This window comes from Coffea eugenioides, chromosome 8 (genome assembly GCF_003713205.1).
Source record: "Coffea eugenioides isolate CCC68of chromosome 8, Ceug_1.0, whole genome shotgun sequence".
NCBI lineage: Eukaryota > Viridiplantae > Streptophyta > Magnoliopsida > Gentianales > Rubiaceae > Coffea > Coffea eugenioides.
The window spans coordinates 13,847,318-13,869,601 of record NC_040042.1 but is presented as its reverse complement, the minus strand read 5'-3'; the positions used below and the strand labels follow the sequence as shown (position 1 = coordinate 13,869,601).

Below are 22,284 nucleotides of genomic sequence, written 5' to 3'. Positions count from 1 at the left end.
CTACTTCCCGTCCTTAGTTGAATCGAACTTGTTGATTCTTGGATGGTAATTACTTGGATCCGTTCTAAAACTAATGTCAAGATACTACGCAAGTGCAAAACAACACAATCGTAAACAATAAGATTGGATGATAGAAGAAAAAAAAGAAAGAAATCATGCCAAATCAGAGCTTTCAACAAGTATACAGCAACTTTCAAATATCCTACAGACCTATCCATGCTTCCTAGGAAAATGGAGGATTGCGACCCTTTCACTCACATATTTCTTCCTTAAAATTTTCTTGGTTTGGAAAAGGGTTAGGTGGTTGGGTTAATGATCTAGAGTTAAAGCATGAAGCAAGAAGTACATAAAACAGAAAATGGAGGTTTACAAACTACTTTATATTTTCCCTTTTATTTTATTTTATCCCTCCCTCTTGTCATTTTAAAGATTTTTTTAAACAATATTAGCAACTAATTAATTGTAAACTCTAAGTTTTGTATCTATATCTAAATACATTTATTTTTAAGATTATGAATGTCGTAGTACAAGCAACAAACTACAACGATCTACAAAAGAATTAAATATAGGAATTGGTAATTAACCAATCAATCATCATGAAAATTAACAAATAAAGAACTTCTGACAAAATAAAAGAATGAGCAATTAAAAAATTAAGAAAGCCAAACCTTTGTAAAATAAAATATATGTTGTGTGTGTTACAAAGCACATTTAACTTGAAAAATAAATTATCCAGGCACATCCTTAAGATTAAGGTTTGTGATTAATCAATTATTAATAATAATTACATATATTTCTTAGTAGTGGCAAGAGAGAATGGGATAAGAATAAGGAAAATACTCTAAGAGTGAAGAAATAAAAGGAAAAAAATAAATATAAATAAACTATCAAAGGGTATTTAATGCTTAAACATGAATTAGGATATAAAATTAAGTATAAGATTCATTGGGGAGAGAGCAAAGTGGTTTTAGAATCATGGTTCATAGCAGTAAATTGCAATTTTTAATTTAAAGGTGCGTACTCATTTTAGTCATTTTATCCAACCGTTATTTTGGCGATGAATAAAAGGGACAAAGTGCTTAACAAATAAAGTTGAGGGCCCAAAGCTATTTCAGACCAAACGTTAAGGGGGGCAGCAATTAACTATATAAAGAAAGTTACTTTTCTCTGTTAAAAGCCTAAAACAAAGTAGTAGCCAGTTGCCAGTAGGACTGGAAAGGCGAGTAAACTATCCAATTTCGGAAGACTTCATAAAGGACCACCAACTAAATAATAAATATGTATAAATCCAGCTAAACACCATTACTGATCCACCACCTGCTCTCCAATTATTCAAATCTTTACAATATATATTTTCTTCAATTACATTTGAAGATTTGTTCTACTTGCCTTATTTCTATATTCCACATTCCAGTTTTCAAATGAAATTTCAGTTAACATGAAATATTAATAATCATCCTATTGGCTGTAATGTGTTGACTTTCCACCACCAAAATATCCCCACATATACCCAGCTTCGCCACCCTAAAGCCTTGTCTAGCACAATCTACCTAGAGAGAGTAGCCATGAAGATCTTCTGATGTTTTGATGAGAACCCAGATGAGGAAAATTGGGTCTTTGCAATTAAATTGAATTAAAATCCAAATTCCTTGGTGGGTTTTCTTGGAAAGGTATTAATATTTGCAAAAATGGCCTCTTGGAACAGTCCCATCAAAGATATGGCTAATTACAAGCCAGTTTTTCTGACCATCTATGCCACTGTGGTGGTAGGAATAGTGGTGTCTTCTTTCTATGTTTTCTCGGCAGTTTACAGCTCCTCATCGTCGTCTTCCTCCTCTTCCTCTTCCTCCCTGTGGTTCAGTCCAGGTACATTTGGGGTTTAAGAAAGGTTTATTTTTTCAATTCATATTTTAAGTTCTTAATGATTTTTAAGGCTGTCTCAATTAGCATTTTGTTGTTTTCAGTTGTTGTTTGATAAAGTTTCTGTCTTTTTGGATTTTGGTTTAATTGATGAATTGGAGGGAAATCTGCTTTTCTTTTGGCCCTTTTGCTATCATATCATGGTCTGTGATACTTTATTGGATTTCTGTGTTAAAAGCTCGTTTATTGCAATGTCGTCAACCATTGGATGATCAAGGACTATATTTCTGAGATTGGCTGATAATGTGGCTATAACATCATGATGTCTAGTACTTCCAACACAATTATATGAACTTTACATTGGTGAAACTTTATGCATGTGGATTACATTTTTTTTCTCGGATATTTCAAAAGTTAATGGTTGATTGTAACCTCCCACACACCCCCCCCCACCCCGGGCCGGGGGGGGGGGGGTGGAGGGGGAAGCATGCTAAGGGTGATTTTGGTGACTATTGCTTGCTGTATTGGAGAACTGCTTTTCCCTTTCTCTTTTCTAGAGAAGATTTGGTATGATATTCTTTAGGTTCCTGAAAACTTTTAGTTAAGACTCAAGTAACTAATATACCAAGAAGAGGAAGATATGCAAAAGACTGGGTTTCGAATTGTACATTTAAAATGTTCATGCATCTTATGGTTAACCATATGGATTGTTGATGTGGGATGTCATGTTGTTAGATGGTGTACAACTCCCCTAACAGTCCTAAAAAGCAATTTAGTATTGCAATAAGCAGATTACAGTTTAATACAAAATTTTTAAAAAAATGCTGATTTCATGCAAGTTTGTGTATCTACTATATGTTATTTGACTTTAATATCTAGATGTTATTTCTGCTAAGCTGTTAATTCATGCCTGAATTTTTCCCAATCTAGTATCTTATTTTACTTGCCTTTTCTCCAGTCCAAAACCAGGTATCAAATTCTTCTCATGTAACTGTTGTGAATGTGTCTCTGGGTTCCACCTCCCAAACACAAAGCAAATCGATGAAGCCTATTTGGGAGGCCCCCCCTTCTGGTTCTAAGATGCCACCTCTTAAAACCTTTAGATTGACCAAGGAACTGGTTCAGCAAAGGGTGAAGGATAATGTTATAGTAATCACCTTTGGTAACTATGCTTTCATGGATTTCATCCTCACATGGGTAAAGCACTTGACAGATTTAGGTGTCGATAACCTTCTTGTTGGTAAGTGATAGTTGTCTTCTCATAGAGCTGGAGAAAGAGGTCAAGAAACAGTGACGTAATTGTTCAAAAACAACTCAATTGTGATGCAGGTGCCATGGACACAAAACTGGTTGAGGCTCTTTACTGGAAAGGTGTACCAGTTTTTGATATGGGTAGTCATATGAGCACAGTAGATGTTGGATGGGGTTCAAAAGCATTTCACAAGATGGGAAGGCAGAAGGTTATTCTGATTGATGCCATTCTTCCTATGGGTTTTGAAATACTAATGTGCGATACAGACATGGTCTGGTTGAAGGTAACCTTTCTTGCTCAACTACTTGTTTGCCTGATCAAGTAAAGTTGTCATCTTTAGACTGATCCCATTTGGCTTGAAAAATGATCTGGTACTGTAAGTCCTGTTGCACCTTTTATGAGCTGGGTAAAGAGGCAGAATTAGTAACTTGAATTTGTCAATCTACTGCTCCAATTGGCTGGCTTCACAAAGGATGCCAGAAGAGAGTGAGAGAGGAAAGAAGGAAAGGAGGGATGGATGCCAGTCAAGTATGTCCAACTGTGACATAGTCATGTAGAATTAATCAGCTGTTTCTCAAAATTTTAAAATTCATAAGGAATTTCAGTAAAGTGAAGGAGGGAAGGGATATTGTTGGTTGGGTGTGCAAATCCTTCTAATGCAGTGGTGTGCAATGGACATAAGATGGTGCGATTCTACTTTTTTATTCTACCATTGAATGTAACAAGACCAACCATAGACACCAAGTCTGTAGACCTATGTTATTCTATTTGTCAGATATTGAGTACTTCTCAAGATCTCCAAGAGGGAGGAGGGACAATGGGGAAGGTACCATGAATCTGACAGTAGTGTTTATCTTTATTGATGGATTGTGAATTCACTATTTAGAATCTTGGGCAGCGGAGAGTTATGGGATTGCTGTGTTTGCATGTGTGTGAGAGAGAGAGAGAGAGAGAGAGAGAGAGAGAGATGCGGCGAGAGATCATAAAACAATGTTTTAGAGATTTAGAAGAAAATTATCATTTGTGTATTACTGGTTAAGTATGACCTTTAACAATGAGAAAATATGAATTTGTTAGTCCCTTTCACTAGTCCCTACTAAGAAAGCAAGATACCAATACAGAGAAGGGTGATTGAACATTGATAATGGAGAGTAATGTCATCCAGATTTTTTTATTTCAAGCGCTTGAATCTCAAACTGTCTTCCATCCTTAAAATAATTTTTTTTTTTATATATTCTCTACTTGGTAATTACATGTTCCATCTTGTCCGTCCCCCCCCCCCCCCCCCCCACAAAAACCAAAAAACAAAAACCAAAAAAAAAAACTTTGAAGGTACTTTTTTGACCTTCTAAAGGTATACCAAAATCTGTTTTGACTTTTGATCTGCATGCCTAATTTTCACCTTTTCTTTGTTGCACTTTCTCAATTTCTGTGTAATAGAATCCGCTGCCTTATCTAGCACGTTTCCCTGAAGCTGATATCTTGACCTCAACTGATCAAGTTGCACCAACAGTTGTTGATGACAGTTTGGACATCTGGCAACAAGGTAAACTTTGAAGGAAGTTACTTCCCTGCTATTTTCTTTTTATACAGTTGCTAATGACTAGATTTTCTTGCTTGATAGTTTTGTAAGAATATGAAATTATCTTGCTATGTTATCACTTATTTTAGGTCAATAATGGATGAACATGCTGCTTTTTTGTTGCAAATACTGAATTCTTAAGTGCTGATAGGAAATTGAATTTTCTGCAACTCACATGATGGCTTGAAGTGTCTTGCTGAAAATTTTATATTATGCTTGAAATATCTCCTTAATCTTGTGTTCTTGTTCATATAGTTGGATCTGCTCTAAAAAAATGAAAATTTTAAATTTCCTGAATTTATCAATGGTACTTGATTTAGTTCTGTAATAACGCTTCAAAACTTTAAATCCTTTAATGGAGTTAGTTTGACTTAAACTAATTTTGGATTAATAGTTAAATTTCATAAATGCTGGTATCACAATAGTTTCGCATTTCCAATCTGTTGCCTTGCTGTTAATACTTGGGGAATGTGGCAGCCCTTTTCCTGGCCAAAGTGGATTGTGGTTATTCATTTCTGCATTGACAATTTTTAAATTGGTCCTGCTCATTTACTTGAACTTAAACCTCATGCATCTCCTTTCAGCATTCAGGATATTAATCTATCCATAATGTTGTTTTCTTAATCAGTGAATTTAATTATGTGAAGTGAAATTTTACTGTCCTTTGCATTAGGGACGGGGGGGAGGTGTATTCCGTAAATGCATGCAATCTGGTTGGTAACCATCTTGTTTGAGCCTTTAAGATGAATAATAATGATTGATTATTGATTCAACTAGGACCTGTATTATGAATTTGAAGCAATGAGGTGAATAGAAAAATTTGCTTGACTATTTTCCAACAAGGTTCCCTGCAGGAAACAGTCATCAAACCTGACCATCTTAAGTTGTGCCTCTGTTCTTATGGGCAAATGAATCCTCTTTGGTGGGTTAATAATTGATTTCAAGGTCCTATTGAGTATAATCAACCTTCTTTTGCCTGTAAGAATTTATTTTAAATGTTATCCTGACAAGATTTACGATTTTAAGTCTAAATGTGCACTTTGGTTAAAAATCAATCCGTGGAGTAACTTGTCAGGATATATTTTTGTCCAGGATCTGATGCATACGATCAACTATTGTGCGTCTGCCAAGACCAGCCTCTTGAAACAGTTTCGTTTGGATTAGCTATTTTTTAGGGTGTTTTTGAAATATTTTACTGTAGCAGTGTATATGAAAAACTTTTACCATAAATATGTTTTTTGTGATGTTTTTGGAGGGGCTTTTGGAATATATTTTGGGGTAACGTTTAAAATTAAAATATTTTTATGGTACCTTTTAAAAATAAATACTACCACCCACAACCACCACCGCCACCACCCCCTCCCTCTTCCTTCTCCTCCTCCTCCATCTTCCTCCTCCCTCTTCCCTTCCCTCTTCCCCTTCCACCTTCCTCCTCCCCTTCCTTTCCCTCCATCCCCCCTGCCCCCTCGATCTGGTCTAAACCAAATTGAGGTGGGGAAGGGGAAGGAGAAGAGGAGAGGAGGAAGAGGCCCTCTCCTCCCCCCTTTGATCTGGTGGAGGAGGAAGAGGGAAGGGGAAGATGGGAGGAGAAAGAGGGAAGGAAAGGGAGGAGGAAGAGGGAGGGGGTGGTGGCGGTGGCGGTGGCGGTGGTGGGTGGTGGCGGTGATAGGTGGAAAATATTGTAGAATTTATTTTTTTAATTTTTTATGTATATTTGTCAGTTGTTTTGATATATTGTATGGATGATATGTTTTTTGAGTTGTTTTTGTTTGTGTATTACTGTAGCATTGTATTTAAAAAACTAGTTTTGAAAAATGGGCCAATCCAAACGGACATATTTCATTTTTGTCTAAGATTATTGGTCTAGAGTAAATGGAACTTAATGAGGGCTTTTTATTCGTGCTGCTGTTTTACGCATAAAAATAAGGTTATAAGGGAAACTTTATTTAGTTTAAAGCATAAGTTGCTGTTCTGGAAGAGTGCAAATTGGGAAGCTGGGTATCAGCTGAATATAACTTAGTCTGCTAGTTGTCATGGCTGAAACAAGCTATACCATGTAAACCTGTACTTAGTCATTTGACTTTAGAGAATGAATATCTGACAACTTGGTCATGCATGTGGATAATTTGCGCTACTACTAGTCTTACAAGACTGGCATCTGATGAGACACTTCTCTCTGAATTTGTATTCCCACAGTTAAAACTAAAGGACAAGTATCACAAAACCATAATAGTGTCAATGACACCAATAATTAGCCCACATGAAAGTAATATTAATATAGCTTATTCACAATGATTCACCGGAACTGGCTAGAGTGCATTTTTAATGCTGATATGAAGGTATTCATGCAATTTTAATCCTCAGAAGCATGCTTCCTGTTCTACTATTGGACCTGCGCAAACCAGCTAATTAGAACTTCACCATTGAGTTGTAAAACATCAGTTCTTAAGTTTGATTTTTTTCACATTCAATTAAGTTTCTTTTCTTTTCTCTCTGATATATTTCAGGATCAGATAGCTGTGCTTGATTTTCATATAGAATTTAGAAAAATGCTGAAGAACAAAGATATTCGAATATAACTAATAAAAAATTACTCTTATGCCATTTTACACATGAAATGCCTTTTCTTGCGTAGTTGGTGCTGCATATAACATTGGTATATTCCACTGGCGGCCATCCAATTCTACAAAAAAATTGGCAAGAGAATGGAAAGAATTGCTTCTCGCTAATGATGATGTATGGGATCAGAATGGTTTCAATGATCTTGTCAGGAGGCAGCTAGGACCACCTGTTGATGAAGAAAGTGGACTGGCCTATGCTTATGATGGAAACATCAAGCTAGGTCTTCTCCCTGCAAGTATTTTTTGCAGTGGCCATACTTATTTTGTCCAGGTAAGCCCCTGAAATGATGCTATTTTTCTGCTTCTCAACTTCTGATTTTGTCGCGCAGGTAATAACCGGGTAAACATCTTTGGCCAATTTAGGAACTTATTTTTCATTTCGTAAAACTATTCTTAGGTCTAAAGTTTCTTGTGCCCCTATGCTAATTTACAGGCAATGTATCAACAACTCAGACTGGAGCCTTATGCTGTACATACCACATTCCAATATGCTGGTACTGAGGGAAAGCGTCATAGGCTACGAGAAGCAATGGTTTTCTATGATCCACCAGATTACTACGATGTATCAGGTTTTTTTCTTCTAAATGTTGAAAAACCTATCTGCATGGATTTCCTTCTGATAAATGGCTTGTGGTGATTATCGTGTCTCTTATGTTCATTCTGTATACATAAATGGTTCTGTGTGTAGCTTTCTTGTGAGTGTGTTAATCTTTCCTTTAAGGGGCATCATATTTTCAATTCCTTGTCCTGGGTCGCAACCGCCATCCAATTTAAGATAACAAGTTTACAAAGAGTTTTTGGGACCCTCTTGTTTCTATCATCACCATATTTGTCTATTTGCAGCCCAAGTGCTTCTCCTTCTGGAATGAGCTATTTCTTTTAGGGAACGTGTAAATTTAAGTTGTTCTGTTGTTATATATTTCTACTGCCCTGGTTACCGAAACAAGTACATGCGGTATGGACGCTACATAGCCACGTCTTAGAGTTACATAAATTATCATATTTCAAGTGGAAGTACTGGCTATTATCTTTCAGAACATGAGATGACCTCGCTAGAACCTGAGTATAATACCGGAAAAGATGCCTATAATTTAAAGGTTTTGAATCTTTAAAGAGCTATTAGATGAATAGTTTTCACTCTCAACATTGATAATTTGGATATCATGTCACATCTGAGAAAACCAATACTAAAAGGAGTATGTAATTTTTGTATCGATGGTCTTCACTCGTGTATCAATTGGAAGTTTTTACTTCGTTTGTTGTGAAAATAATGAAAACTTTAGACTAGGTTATCTATGCTCAACTCATGTACAGCTTGCATGTATAAATTCTCACCCCATCCAATCTTTTGCTAGTTAAATTCATACATTATTTTAAGCAGATCCTAAACAATGAAGTGTTTTTCCTTGGTGGATTGTTAGATCTGATATAATTGTTAATTGTGACGATCCTGCTGTCTTAAGTTTGATATTACTGTTCCTAAAATGTCTTGTGGAGATGTAAAATGAACAAAGAACTTGAAGTCCGTGCAGATTTCAGCAAAGTCCATGACTGCTGCTGAACAACCCTGTTCAAATATACCTGTTATTACTATATTATCCAAAGTTGCAATAAAGTTGTTAAAGAATTTCTTGAAAGATCTGCAACTAATCCTGAGCCTATCCAAGATAGCGTACACTGTGTACCTTTCTGACCCCTGAACTATCTACTACTTTGTGACATCATTTCTTACTTCACACTTCAATATGTTTTGATTCTTGGGGGAAAGTCCTTTTCTTTTTCTATTTGTTATTTCTGTTCCTTGGTATTTATTTAAGCTTCCATTGGACTAGGTTCTTTCCATGTTAACTTGGTTCAATCAACAATTCAAGAACCCAGGAAATGTAACAACGGACCTAGAGTCTCAAAGAGAGAGCAATGAATTGGAAATTCATTTTGTGTTAACTGTGGCAAAGGGGGATATACGTTCTCTGATACTTCTTATTCATTTTTTGTTTTACTCAGTCAGAGGTTTTGAATTTTCTATGAGCTTAATCTAGCCAACGGATACACACATGAAGAGTATAGAGACATTTTCTCTAGATTCAAGGTTGAACTTCTTTGCTTGTATTCTATTGTGTTTGGACTAGTTACCTATCTCCAGTGGTGTTTGTTGAATATCTTTGGTATTTGTAGCTTTCTTTTTCCCAGTCATTTTCTTGCTGGTATAAGGCTGAGTTTGTAATGTTTTTGAGAATCTTATGCAGGAGGGTTCTTGACATTCAAACCTTATATACCCAAGAGCTTGTTACTAGATGGAGAACATAATGTTGAATCACACTTTGCTCTTGTAAATTACCAAGTATGTCCCTATTAACATGTTTTTTTTTTTTTTTGGTTTTAATTACCTTGTCATGTCTTCTCATGTTTCATTCTTATATACATTTATGCAGATAAAACAAATAAGGACTGCCCTTGCTGTTGCTTCATTGCTGAATCGTACATTGGTAAGAATCCTTTCCTCTTTAACCCAGTCTAAAATTTTGTACTTTGAAGATGTAAATCTTTTAGAGTAAATCTTATATACACTGATAGTGTATACATTATCATGGTTGGATGCACGACACATTTACAAAATTTGGGTTTCAAATTCAAATTTGGATTATGTGTCGTGCATCCAATGGTGAAGTGTATACATTGTTAGTGTATAAAAGATTAAACCAATCTTTTATACCCTGAGTGAAAAATTCTCTACTAGGATGCCCAGCTTGATGCGCAATGAGCACTAATAAAATTATGAAGGCCTTTTGAATGGACGGCTAGCTAAAAAAAATTAAAGTAAAAAAATAAAAGTAAGGAAACCCAATCTAAGACAATGTACTTCTAATGTGTTAATCTTTTAAACCCTGATAGTGAAAAAGGTTGTTTACTAAGAGTCCCAGCTTGATGTGACATGAGCACTAATTGGATTGTCAAGGGCTCTTTATGAATGCAAGTCTGCTCATGATAGTTCTCATACCGTCGGTCTGTGAAAGCTTAATCTTGTTTATGTAACATTATTAAATTACCTTGGAAGTTGATTGTCTGTATGGAATCTAAGATGCAGCATTATTTTCATGTCTTGATCTCTCTTTGTTCTTATTTGTGATTTTAGGTAATGCCTCCGCTCTGGTGCAGGTTGGATAGGTTATGGTTTGGACATCCTGGAATTTTGCAAGGCAGTATGACGAAACAACCTTTTATCTGTCCTTTGGATCATGTATTTGAGGTACTAAATGCTTTTAGGACTAATTTGCCTCAGAAGAATTATAATAAAGACGCTCTTCAAACCAGTTTGGTTGCTTAGTTAATTGGTTCATACCTATGCTAACCGAAAGAAATAGGATGGCATTGCAGGTAGGGGAATGAAAAATTATGTCCTGTCTTCTTGCAAGTGATGTACTTGGTATAAGACTATCTAGCAATTGGCCTTAGAAGTAATTCACATTTGCAATTGGCTATGGTTTCCCTATGTATTTACTAAGTAGTCTCTGCTTATTTGATACACAGATAATGATAGGTTCTTTCCAGGAGTCCATTCTATGGTCGAGTAATAATAATGGACTCTTAATGTTTCTGAAGTTTCATTACTGAGTTGAGGCTGCTGCTTTTTATCACAATACTTTTCAAGGAGCCTTGTTTTTTTCTCATAAAGTCAATTTCCTGTAGAGAAGCTCTACAGTATGTAAAAAGTACCACCTCATGATGCAGGTGGAATCATCTTAAGTATCTTGTCTCACAATAGGTTTGCGAGTATAATCTTTTGTTCAATGCATCTATAATTTCCTATGAACTGTGTTCAGTTTCGGTTAATTCCTTGTAAAATTTCATTCAGGTTAACACAATGTTGAAGGAATTGCCAGAGGATGAATTTGGACCACCGATCAGAATTAGGGAATATTCTTTATTTGATAATCCATCAATGCCCAAGAAGGTTTCCCTTCGAGCTGCTAAACAACAGCTTTATGACTTTGCATCTCTGGTGACATCTCAGTGACAAACTCTGATTATGCCTTTTTTTTTTTTCCCAGGTGAAAGAATCATGGCTTGATGTAAATCTTTGTCAAGAGGGGTCACGAGGTTGTGAAGTTTCGAACAGTACAAGTCAAGCTGGAATTCTCAAATTTCCAAAGCGTAGTTCTGAAGAAACGGTATGATTTCTGCACTAGACTTCAAATCTATTGTGTGGATTCCAGAACTTCTACTGTTTCATATGTAATAGTTATTCAACTTGTTTTTCAGAATTTTTTCCCCGTGAAGGTTTGGATATTGCTGATTGTTGGCATTTTATCCATCAACAGATTTAATTATCTGCATTAGTGCAAATACCAGTAAACAGAAATCTGGTGAAATTACTTGTGGTGACCATTAAAATGGCATCTTTAAGTTTGCAGTAGCTTTGCTACTAACAACCATCAACCATTCTTGCCAGAGATGGTCTATTCGATAGCAGTTTAAGGGAAATAGGACAAATATCATGGTTGATTCATTGAAAATGGGCTAGGGGTTGTTTGACAACTCTATTAGGTGCCCAAATGAACAGATTCAGAATTCTTTTATTTAACCTATTTGATAACAAAATTTGCCTACATGAATATGCCAAGCACCAATTAACCTGTGTTATTTCCTTCAGCTTATCTCAATCCTTATTGTTTTCAGCATCAGTTATTCATATTTTAGAAAACACACGTATGGTGGGCTATATCCAGACAAACAAACTTGAATCCATTCCATTTCTTTCATCTATTTTGGGGTATTATCTTTTGCATTATCAGTTCTATGTATTTTATATCTGCCAATCCATCAGACTTTGAAGATCTGTTACTGACCAACATTAAAACTTGGTTGTTTCAATCAGTACAAGACTGTATTCTCATCATTCAAAGATGTTGAAGTCATCCAGTTCTCATCGATGAAAGATGCCTTCTCAGGCTTCACCGACAAGGTTATATCTCTCTCTCTCTTCACTTGTGTTTGTATGTAATACATACGCTTGCCTGTCTGTGTGTTAGTCTCTGTACATTCTTCAAGCTTTCTAGGAATTTATTTCTATTTTGTAAAGGCACTAACTGTAATAAACCAATGATCAGTCAATGGAGGACAAATTCAGGAAGCGTGTGAAGACATATACAGGTATATGGTGTTGTGTGGAAAATCATACTCCGGGTCACATATTCTATGACATCTATTGGGATGAAAAACCCGATTGGAAACCTAAACCGCCTCAAACTCCGGAGGAAGATCATCAACCTGTTTAACACCTCTCACCGGTTATCTTGATGTCGGTCCACTGCTGAAGTAACTTGAGCAGGGCAGGAGGAGGAGGAAATGCTAGAGCTATTCTCATAACTGAAGCTGCATTATTGACACCAATAGAGCTGTATACATGCCATACATGTAAGTTCATATCTATAGATCTACAAGGCTGGCTAGCTGATCTCTGGGATAGCATAGTTTGTAATATGTATTACGTATACACGTACAAAAGAATTTTGGTGGTTGTCCAATCGGAAAAAATGCAAATAAAAGGTTAAATACCCTTGTCGAAAAATAGTTGTTGCTAATCTCTTAGCAGCACCAATACAAGTGTAGGGAAAATAATCTGAAATGTCTTTTTTGCGGGGGGAAAAGGCAAGAGACTTGATATTTAAATTGGGCCTCCTGTTTTCCTTTACTTTTTTTTTTTTTTTTTGTGTTTTTGGATAAAAGGAGCAGCTATAGACTCCCCATGAGTCCCAACTTAAAACGTGGTACGATTAATGAACAAATTACCAGCTTATAAAAGAAACAACAGAATGACGTTCAGTCTAGTTTATGCAACGGGTTCTTGTACAACATTTCATGGAGAAGATCCAGAAAGAAATTCTTAATTGCACAGACGTTTCTACAAAGGACTTTGTTTAGATGCTAGGCTCGAGAATATACATTTCAAACTCATGAATTGGATAAAAATGTGATAAGCAGGTGCAGATTATAAATTTAGTTTCTTAAGCTTTATTTAGACGTTAGGCTCAACCGCTCAAGAATATCCATTCCAAACTCTACCAAGTGCACAAGTCTTATTTCTACTCTTCTTCTAACACCCCAAATTTCTAGCCAGAACAAATGGCTGGGGAAATCTAAATAAAGTACTTGCTATAATCTCTCTCATTCTCAGATAATAACCAAAAATTTTGAAACAAAAACCTTTACCATGACCCCAGCAGTAGTTCAAAATCTAATATCTCATTCTCCAGCAGGATTCATAGACCCTTTCATGAAATTGGATGCAGACACTAACCAAAGCGATTATAAATTATGTCAAAAAGCCACAATACAATATCCCTCATCCCATAGCTTCTCTCCAATGGGTGTTCTCATATCATTTACTACAACAGCAGATAAGCCGGAATATCCAAAAAAAAAAAAAAAAATTTACTCCAAAGCCTATTCAACCAGCAGAGGCAAAAGGCGGCAGACTCGTATTTAAAGGTGTAATAAAAAGTAAATGAAGCATATTAAATGGACTCGAGCAGGCAGTACAAAAGCTCTGTCCATCCGAGGGGCCCCATGCTTATATGCTTCCAAGTGATCTCTTCATCAGAAAAGCACTTGCTATTAGATTGCACTTTCAAAATCAAAGGACAGTGCATGCAGGGATAAACAGCCCTTCTGAGTAGCGTCACCCAATAAAAGGTCACCTTCTATCAGCATCTGGGAGCATATCAAAGTAGGAATCAAGCACATGTGCAGAACCGTGTACAAATTAATCGTCAAGATAATAATAGGATCCAGCAGACTTCTGCTCCCTGTCCTTAGTTGAATCCAGCTTGTTGATTCTTGGACGGTAATTAGTCGGATCCCTTCTAAATGTAATGTCAAGGTGCTGCGTAACCCAACAAAATCGTAAACGAAAAGATTGGATGATAACAGAAGAAAGAAAGAAATGCCAGAACACAGCTTTAACAATTGTACAGCAACTTTCAAATATCCTACAGATGTATCCATGTTTCGTAGAAAAATGGAGGATTGCGACTTTTTTACTCACATATTTCTTCCTTTATATTTTTTTGGTTTTGAAAAGGGTTAGGTGGTTGGTTTAATGATCCAGAGTTAAAGCATGGAGGAAGAAGTACATAAAACAGAACAAGGAGACCTAATGGATAAGAAGTACATGAAACACAATAAGGAGGCTTACAGATAAGAACAAGTTCATTCCAGTCAACAATGACTGAGGTGAATTAGCAACACAATCTATGGAAGGCCTTCCCTCATAGACAATGACACGATCTGCTAGGTATGTTGCCATTATGAAGTCATGCTCAACCACAAATGCTGTCTTCTTCGCATGAAGTATGAACCTCTTTATGACTTTTGAAGCAACAATACGTTGCTCGGAGTCAAGATATGCACTCGGTTCATCAATGAGATATATATCAGCAGGCTGCATAAGTGAGCAAACGTGAAAATTCATATTAAAAAGAAAAAGAAAACAAATAAAACTACATCTGCAAGACTTCTTATAGATAGCAGTTGAGGGTCATGAAATTTCATTCAGGTCCTTAGTTCCAGTTGCATTGCAAGCAAACTGCTAGCAAAGCTATAGGACAGAGCATTTCCATTATTTCAGTAATAGAAACAATCAGATCAAAATTCCATTTACTTAAAGAATAAGTTCCATTATCCAAAAATGATTGTAGCTACCAGTTCTCATGGTTATAACCTCTATTTAAGCCAATCTGTTCCACTGTGCAGCATGCTAATGCATCTTTTGCAACTACCTTTTTTTAGATAGATTTGGTTTATATCACTGCTGCACTTTCAACACTTGCCCTTTGATTCATTGTAACAATCGCACGCACTTTGTAATCATCGACCTCTCTAGGCAACTAAACATACTTTTTATGAACTTTTCGCCCTTTTGCTGCCTCAACCAGTTTACATCTCTAGTCATCTCCATCCCTATGTACCACACATTATCTAGTATATTTAAGTTTTTTTTTTAAGTGTAGGTGGGAGGTCTCGAACCCGAGACCTCTCTCTCACACTCACTCCCTCCCTTCCCCCCAAAGTATAGTTAAAATTAACCTGCTAAAAAACTGCTTGGTATTTGTTTTTCATAATAAAGTGCCACTATGCTATATAAGCTCAAGTTTTTGGAAATCAGACACACCTGCTGCAGCCCAGCAAATTTCACCAATAAATAGAACATGGCACACAAATTACATTTTAAAAAAAATGAAAAAGCAGCAGACACTTGCAACTATTGCTTAATCTACATCTAAAAACAATTTGACCTCCAAGATCCATAGACAAGATTAGGCCTTTCCAAGGCAATCAATGCAGAACCAATAACAAAACTACAGTTTCACAAAAGTTGAACGACAGAAGCTAAACTTTAACAAGAAATTGACTTGAAAACTTGGATACAAAAGCATTCTTTGTCCAATAAACACAGAACATTGTACTATTTCCATTGTTTTTAACCAAGCAAGTTGCAGCCTGCATCAAGTTGCCACCATCTCAGGGTATAGACATCCTAATCCAACACATGTACTTCAAGCCGTCAATCACATTAAATCAATTGGTCATTTGTTGAAGGTAATTTAACCACAAGATTAAATCCATCTCAATTGTCCAGATTCCAAATCTACCAAACTACAAATGCCTTGCTCATTTGCAGCATACAATGCAAATTAACAAAGAAAAAAAAAAGATGCACATAAAAGCATTTACAACATCACTCAGCAGAAGTTCAAGACAATCTAGATTAATTTATCCATTAAAAGCAGGTTAGATTTTATGGGGCAAAAGACATTGGACAAAAGAAGAAAATGAAGTGGAAATATATGAAACCTTCAAATCAGCTTTAAAAGAATAACTTTAGCTCCATATGTTAGAAAAGGAACAATGAATAGGAGAAACAAAATGCGAAACCAAGTTGGAATAACACCATCATCCAGAAAACTTACCTTCCCAAGGCAAAGAGCTAGGGCAACTCTTTGTAACTCTCCACCAGAGAGATTTACAACTTCTTGATCCATTAATTGCTCAATTTGGAGAGGCTTCATGACATCTGATACAAACTGAGGATGAATGTACGAATCACGAATTTTTGAATGTAGCAAGTGCCTCACGGTATTCTGAAATTTAGGGCTGATCTTCTGAGGCTTGTAAGAAACATTAAACTCAGGGATCTCCACATCAGAACCCTCCACGGTGTCAGGCTTTAGTAAACCAGCCTGCCATTTCAACATGTAAGATCAGCCTTCAGTGAGTAAGTAGAGTTAAACATTTGAGAAATGGAGAAACTATTAAAATAAAACATACCAGCATGCGGATGAATGTTGTCTTTCCAGTCCCATTTTCACCAAGCATTACAATAATCTGAGAATCAGTAAATTCGCCCTCAATCACCTTAAGCTTAAAATTACCCTGAGTTTTACTCATAGTTGGGTATTTATATCGTGCGTAGGTCTCAATCTCCTCAGCACTTTCCTGTGGAGTCTCAGCTACCTGGTAGAAATGTACACCAAATTAGCATCCTGCTCTTTACTGAACATGCCGTGCTAGGTCAGTTACATTTACCTTAAAAGTGAGAGATTCATCCCTGAACCGTAGATTTTCCGTGGGGACAAATCCAGCCAAAAATATATTAATTCCTTCTCGTACTGAGAATGGAAGAGTCACAACACCATATGCACCAGGTTTCCCATATAGACAGCAGATGAAGTCTGATAAGTAATCCAGAACACTGAGATCATGCTCTACAACGATCACATAGCTGTAAAGTAGGGTTCAACGGTGTCAGTACCTCTTATGCTAAGTAACTAACCTCTGACTCTGAAGGCAAGTAGAAACAGCATAAACATTTTACCTGTTAGGTCGGAGCAAAGATCGAACAACTTGGGCAGCCTTAAGCCTCTGTTTAACATCAAGGTAACTGGAGGGTTCATCAAACATATATATTTCAGCATTCTGTATGGCAACAACTGCAATGGCAAATCTTTGAAGCTCTCCACCAGATAAATCTCCCACATTACGGTCCAACACTTGATTCAGCTCAAGATCCTCACAGAGATCTTGTTTCATATCTCTTTCATCTTTTTGATCAAGCACTTGACCAACATTACCTTGGACTGCCTTTGGAATATGGTCAACATACTGGGGTTTGATTATTGCCTAATAAAGGAGGGAACAAAAAAGATTAAAACAAAAGGCCATATCAAAAGATAAAGCACTAATTATCATATGAGAGTAACGACATGTTAGATTAGAGAGTAAATTTAACCCAGACAAATAAGCCACTAATTTAAATCAATTGTTCGCATTTGAAACATTTTCACAATTTTGGCTGGACATATCATACTTTGAAAATTTTAAGCACAGGGAGTCTACTTAATGGCCTTAACTGCAAGTGACCAACATATGTAATCTCCGGGATGCTAAGCTAATCAAGCAGCCAAGAGCAATGAAACTAACGATATCATCTCCAAAGAAGCTGAGTCTTGGTTCTACCCTAATAACCTATCATCAGGTCATTTAAAACATTCTACACAATTAAGCCACATATCCACCATGATAAACAAACACAACAGATGGGATACACAAAACAGATTCAGGAATAACAAGTATAAATCATAGCCAATCTTTCACTCAGGAATACCTACCCACCATGCAGATAGAATGTTTATCCACATAACCATAAACATGTAATTCCAAGGTCAGAATGTCTCTATTGACCATAAAAATTAATTTAAAGATGCTTATACAACGTAATACAAGCAGATAATCCATCAGATGACCAACATAACCAAAGTGCACCAAATAGTCATCACAAACTACTATGACCGATAATCTCTTTTTTTTTTTTTTGGGGTTGGAGAGTGTGGGTGGGTCATGTCACAAATGGAATGGTCATCCACAGCAATGAGTCAAAGCATTTAAACCAATGGACCTTTAAGTTATCTTCCAGAATACGAGTAAAATAATTCTGGAGTTCAGATCCTCGGAAGTAGGTCAAGATCTCTTGCCAATCAGGTGGATTCTGCAACAGAAATAGATGAAACTCATCATCAAAGAATCCAACAAAAAGAGTAAATAAAGTCAGATAATAGCCAAGACAATTACATTAAAGCGCCCCAAATTAGGTTTCAACTTCCCAGCCAGAACTTTGAGGGCTGTTGATTTCCCAATGCCATTTGTTCCAACCAGGCCAAGAACCTGACCAGGTCTTGGGACTGGTAGCCTGTAACATGTACACTTGGGTGAAACCAATTTACAACCCTGACCAAAAATGCTTTCCACATAAAACCATACAGAATCACTTGATGTAAATGACAGGTAAAAAAAATGAAAACAAGCAAGAGTCAAAAAATTCACAGTAAACAGATGAAGAAACTTGAAACCGATTTTCAAATCATTTACTGAAAAAGGAAAAGCCACTCTAAAATTCTGCATCTAGTCAAGACTAGAGTTGGACTCAATGATGCTTAACCTTGATACTTGAGACGTAAGAAAGCTCAGAAAGAAGAAACTCCAAATTCTAGTAACCAATACCTCTTCAACCAATATCAGAATGACCAAGAAATTTACTATTAAATCTAAACGTCAAACGGATTAGGGGATACTGTCTAAACATGCCAAATGAGCTAAGAATTTATAGGTTCCACATGATTGCTTATCTAATGTCTTGAAAACACCAATAAACTGACCTGTGCAACTTGAAAGTGTTTGGACCATAACGATGTGTTGTATCTTTATCCAAGTCTTTTGGCAAATTGATAATCTGAATTGCTTCAAATGGGCATTTCTGAATCACAAATGAGACATTGGTCAGCGTCAGCAAGACTAATCTTAATGTGCACCATCAAGCTATAAAATACTATGAATATATGCTACATCATACACACCTTAACGCAAATACCGCAGCCAATACACAACTCTTCTGAGATGAAAGCGATCTTAGATGCAGGAGTCACCTCAATACAAAGTTTCCCTGGCAGTTGCACAAAGAAATGTGTCAGAACGCATATGCTTGAATTCCAACATGTACATTACTACAGTAAACTCCTCTACCAAAAAAAACAAGGATAGTAGACAGAAACAAAACCTCAACAGAAAAGAATAAAACAAGAGATAGCATGCAGTGAATCAAAGTCAATGAGAAAATAGATAAAGATCTGTGTTCACTTTTTAACAGTTTGATGTTCACAAGCTTCCAGTGCTATTAGAATAAGAACAATTCAATCAAATTGAGAATTTATAAGATAATGTTGTCTGCATATGGCATAAAATCAACCAAAAGGCAACAACAAAACATGTATAGTCTTCCATAGACACTTGGTATTCCAATGAAAACAAACTGAAGCTAACAAATGTTCAACATGTCCCATTAATTCTCACATCTAAATGAGGTTGAATTGGTCAAAGAATCTGACAGACAGCTAGTACCTACATTTTATGTTCTAAGGCTTAAGATATTGTTAGCTTCACCAAAGGACACGAAGGGTGATAATTCGTTAGAGCTAAAATAGAATGGAAAATCAAATTTTGTTCCCAATTGAATTAATAGAGATATTGCCCTCCATGACTTCTCTAAAGTATTGCACTTAACTTTATGCATCAAAGATCTACTAGATTAATTACCTCATAACACCTAAAAACATTTGCATTACAGAATCAACATTAAATTGAACCAAATAAAGTGAAAGACAAGGACCTGATTCATGGATTCCAATGCCAAATTAATAAAACTCTTTTCTGGGAGTTCAAATTCTGCAACAAATCACTTAAACCAGCTCCCAAGATTGCATAATGCGCATGCATTTGATATAACACATGGAAGTATCCATCTCTAATGGGGTCAGTCTGAATAATGCTATATTCTAATATCTTTTAATGTACTTTGTCTCCATGCTCCAAATCCCACACAAACATCAAAACTATTTCGTCATTTCTGGGGTCTCCAGAAGTCATTAATCCAGACACCAATTTATTCAAGTTCCACAAATTTAATAGCTCCACTAAAATTTTCATCTTGCCCTCCATCAAGAAGAAACACCGGCTTAATTACCGCAATCATACATCCACTCATTACAATCTCACGCAAAATAAACGTTGTAAACCCGAATTTCACTCCTCACGCGATAAATATACAACACCAAAAAAATGTTGGAAACAAAAAAGTCAAATTACAATTGAAAATTCGAAAAGAAATTATCTACGAAACCAAAAAAATTACCAGTTTTGACGACGGGACAGCTCTTCTTGCACTCCTGACGGCACTTCTTCGGCTTACACTTGTCGGAGCTCACAATAGCTATACGTGTCAACCTCTGATCCGACATCTCTCTCTCCTTTTGCTTTTTCTACTACCTGCGGAAAAAGCCCACTTCAACAAAACAAACCAAACCCTAGAAAAAAAATTCAAAATCAAATGCTTAACACAGCAAAATTAGTTGGAAAAAGAAATCAGCACCTCAGATGGATTGATTGATTGATCGCTTGTAGAACTGGGGAAACTTAGGGAAAATTGGGGAAATTTGGAGAGAGGCGTGTGCTGGGAACGAGTAAGATGATTATAAATATCTGAAAAAATAATGGGAAGATAAAAAAGGGGCAGCCGGAATTTAACCTGAAATTTGAGAGAGAAGGAAACGCGTGTTATTTACGTTGGGAGCCCGCACAAGGCAGCAGTGGAGGAAATGCTGCTAGCTAGGGTTCTAGTACACAATGAAAGAGAAATATTTTTGGAAATTGCTAATTTGGATGTGGATTTTGTGGGCTTTTATGTTTTTGGATTAGACAGGGGGTTCTACTGTAATGCGGTTTTTCAATCGAATCGGTTTACCTTTTTTTCTTAATTGTGAATTTTTGTTTTTGAAACAAAATGTATATATGCATTTGATAAGATTTGCACATTGGATTTTTATTTAAATATATATAGATTTCATCACTTGTTTAGTTTGTATTTGATAATTAAATTTTTTTAAATAAACTTTTTTTATTTTGCAATTAATTCTTTTAACTTTTAAACTGACAATATTTGATTAGTTAAAAAATTACTTTGTTTTTAAACAAAAAATAATAAAAAAATAATGCTATATTTTTTAAAACAAGTGATGTAAATTTTGTTTTATACTTGACTATATTATTTATTTATTTAAAAGAACTATAAAATTAAATTAAATCTTCTTTTAATATCTATATATTTAATATATATCTTTCTAAATATAATAATTAGTATCTAAAAGCACTTTATTATATAATAAAATTACTATTTTATATTTATAAATATTAAATTAATACTCTCCGGTTGAATTAGTGACCCACTGACCCAGTCTCTCTACCGAATTTCTTATTGAAATTGGGATTTGGAGGTTTGTGAGTTTGCTATTCCTTTTTTTATTTGTAGTACTTTTTTATTTTTTTTTTCTAACAGATGAAGAATGAAATTTAAGAAGGGAGGAAGAGACAAGGAAGCAGTGGATTTTAGTTATTATTTCCTTTGTATTACTTTGATAGTTTGATTTTTTTTTTCTCACACAATTTAAGAAAAATTAGTTAACTTTATTAGAAAAGTAAATCTAGCCTATTATTTAACATGAACGGGGCCTAGTATCAAAGTAGAACAGAGGGAGCAAATGATCAATATGGAGTTGTAAGAGATGATTTGATTTTGAGTATTTAAGAATTAGAAGAATCCTAGGCCTAATATTTTCACAAAATAATAATCTAAATAAGATTGAATTCTCCCACACCACTGGTGTAAGATTTATTTATGCCAAGGCATCTTGAATATGTGACACAAGTTGAAAGAGTAATTTGGAAATTAAATAGGAATTAGGTACCATATAACTAGACTTATTCAGTTAATCCTTTTTTGCTTAATGTAAGTAAAATTTCTCCTGGTAATAATTGTTAACAATAAAATAGAATGTTGACCGAAGGGAATTACAAAGATGAACACT

The 22,284-nt window shown here is 35.7% G+C and overlaps 2 protein-coding genes across 3 annotated transcripts; one reads left to right on the top strand and one right to left on the bottom strand.

Annotated features, from left to right (window-relative positions):
* The first annotated feature begins 1,310 nt into the window (after positions 1-1,310).
* LOC113781113 (arabinosyltransferase XEG113-like) lies at positions 1,311-12,884 on the top strand. The gene is made up of 13 exons (XM_027326963.1): positions 1,311-1,866; positions 2,819-3,100; positions 3,190-3,395; positions 4,553-4,658; positions 7,330-7,586; positions 7,749-7,884; positions 9,562-9,656; positions 9,748-9,801; positions 10,449-10,562; positions 11,169-11,267; positions 11,365-11,484; positions 12,192-12,278; positions 12,424-12,884. Exons 1-13 carry the CDS (start codon positions 1,689-1,691, stop codon positions 12,589-12,591), a joined length of 1,902 nt encoding a protein of 633 aa, XP_027182764.1. The 5' UTR covers positions 1,311-1,688; the 3' UTR covers positions 12,592-12,884.
* A 672-nt stretch (positions 12,885-13,556) lies between these two features.
* Positions 13,557-21,072, bottom strand: LOC113779568 (ABC transporter E family member 2). Of its 2 annotated transcripts, XM_027325179.1 has the most exons (13): positions 20,949-21,072; positions 20,793-20,873; positions 20,556-20,689; positions 19,225-19,310; positions 19,027-19,124; positions 18,443-18,560; positions 18,270-18,359; positions 17,190-17,494; positions 16,901-17,096; positions 16,643-16,828; positions 16,285-16,554; positions 14,511-14,756; positions 13,557-14,198 (listed from the first exon to the last, which is right to left on the bottom strand). In XM_027325179.1, exons 3-13 carry the CDS (start codon positions 20,659-20,661, stop codon positions 14,079-14,081), a joined length of 1,821 nt encoding a protein of 606 aa, XP_027180980.1. In that variant the 5' UTR covers positions 20,662-20,689; positions 20,793-20,873; positions 20,949-21,072; the 3' UTR covers positions 13,557-14,078. The 2 variants fall into 2 exon arrangements, with proteins under 2 accessions (XP_027180980.1, XP_027180979.1); XM_027325178.1 differs by having other exon boundaries at positions 20,793-21,072.
* Positions 21,073-22,284: the final 1,212 nt, after the last annotated feature.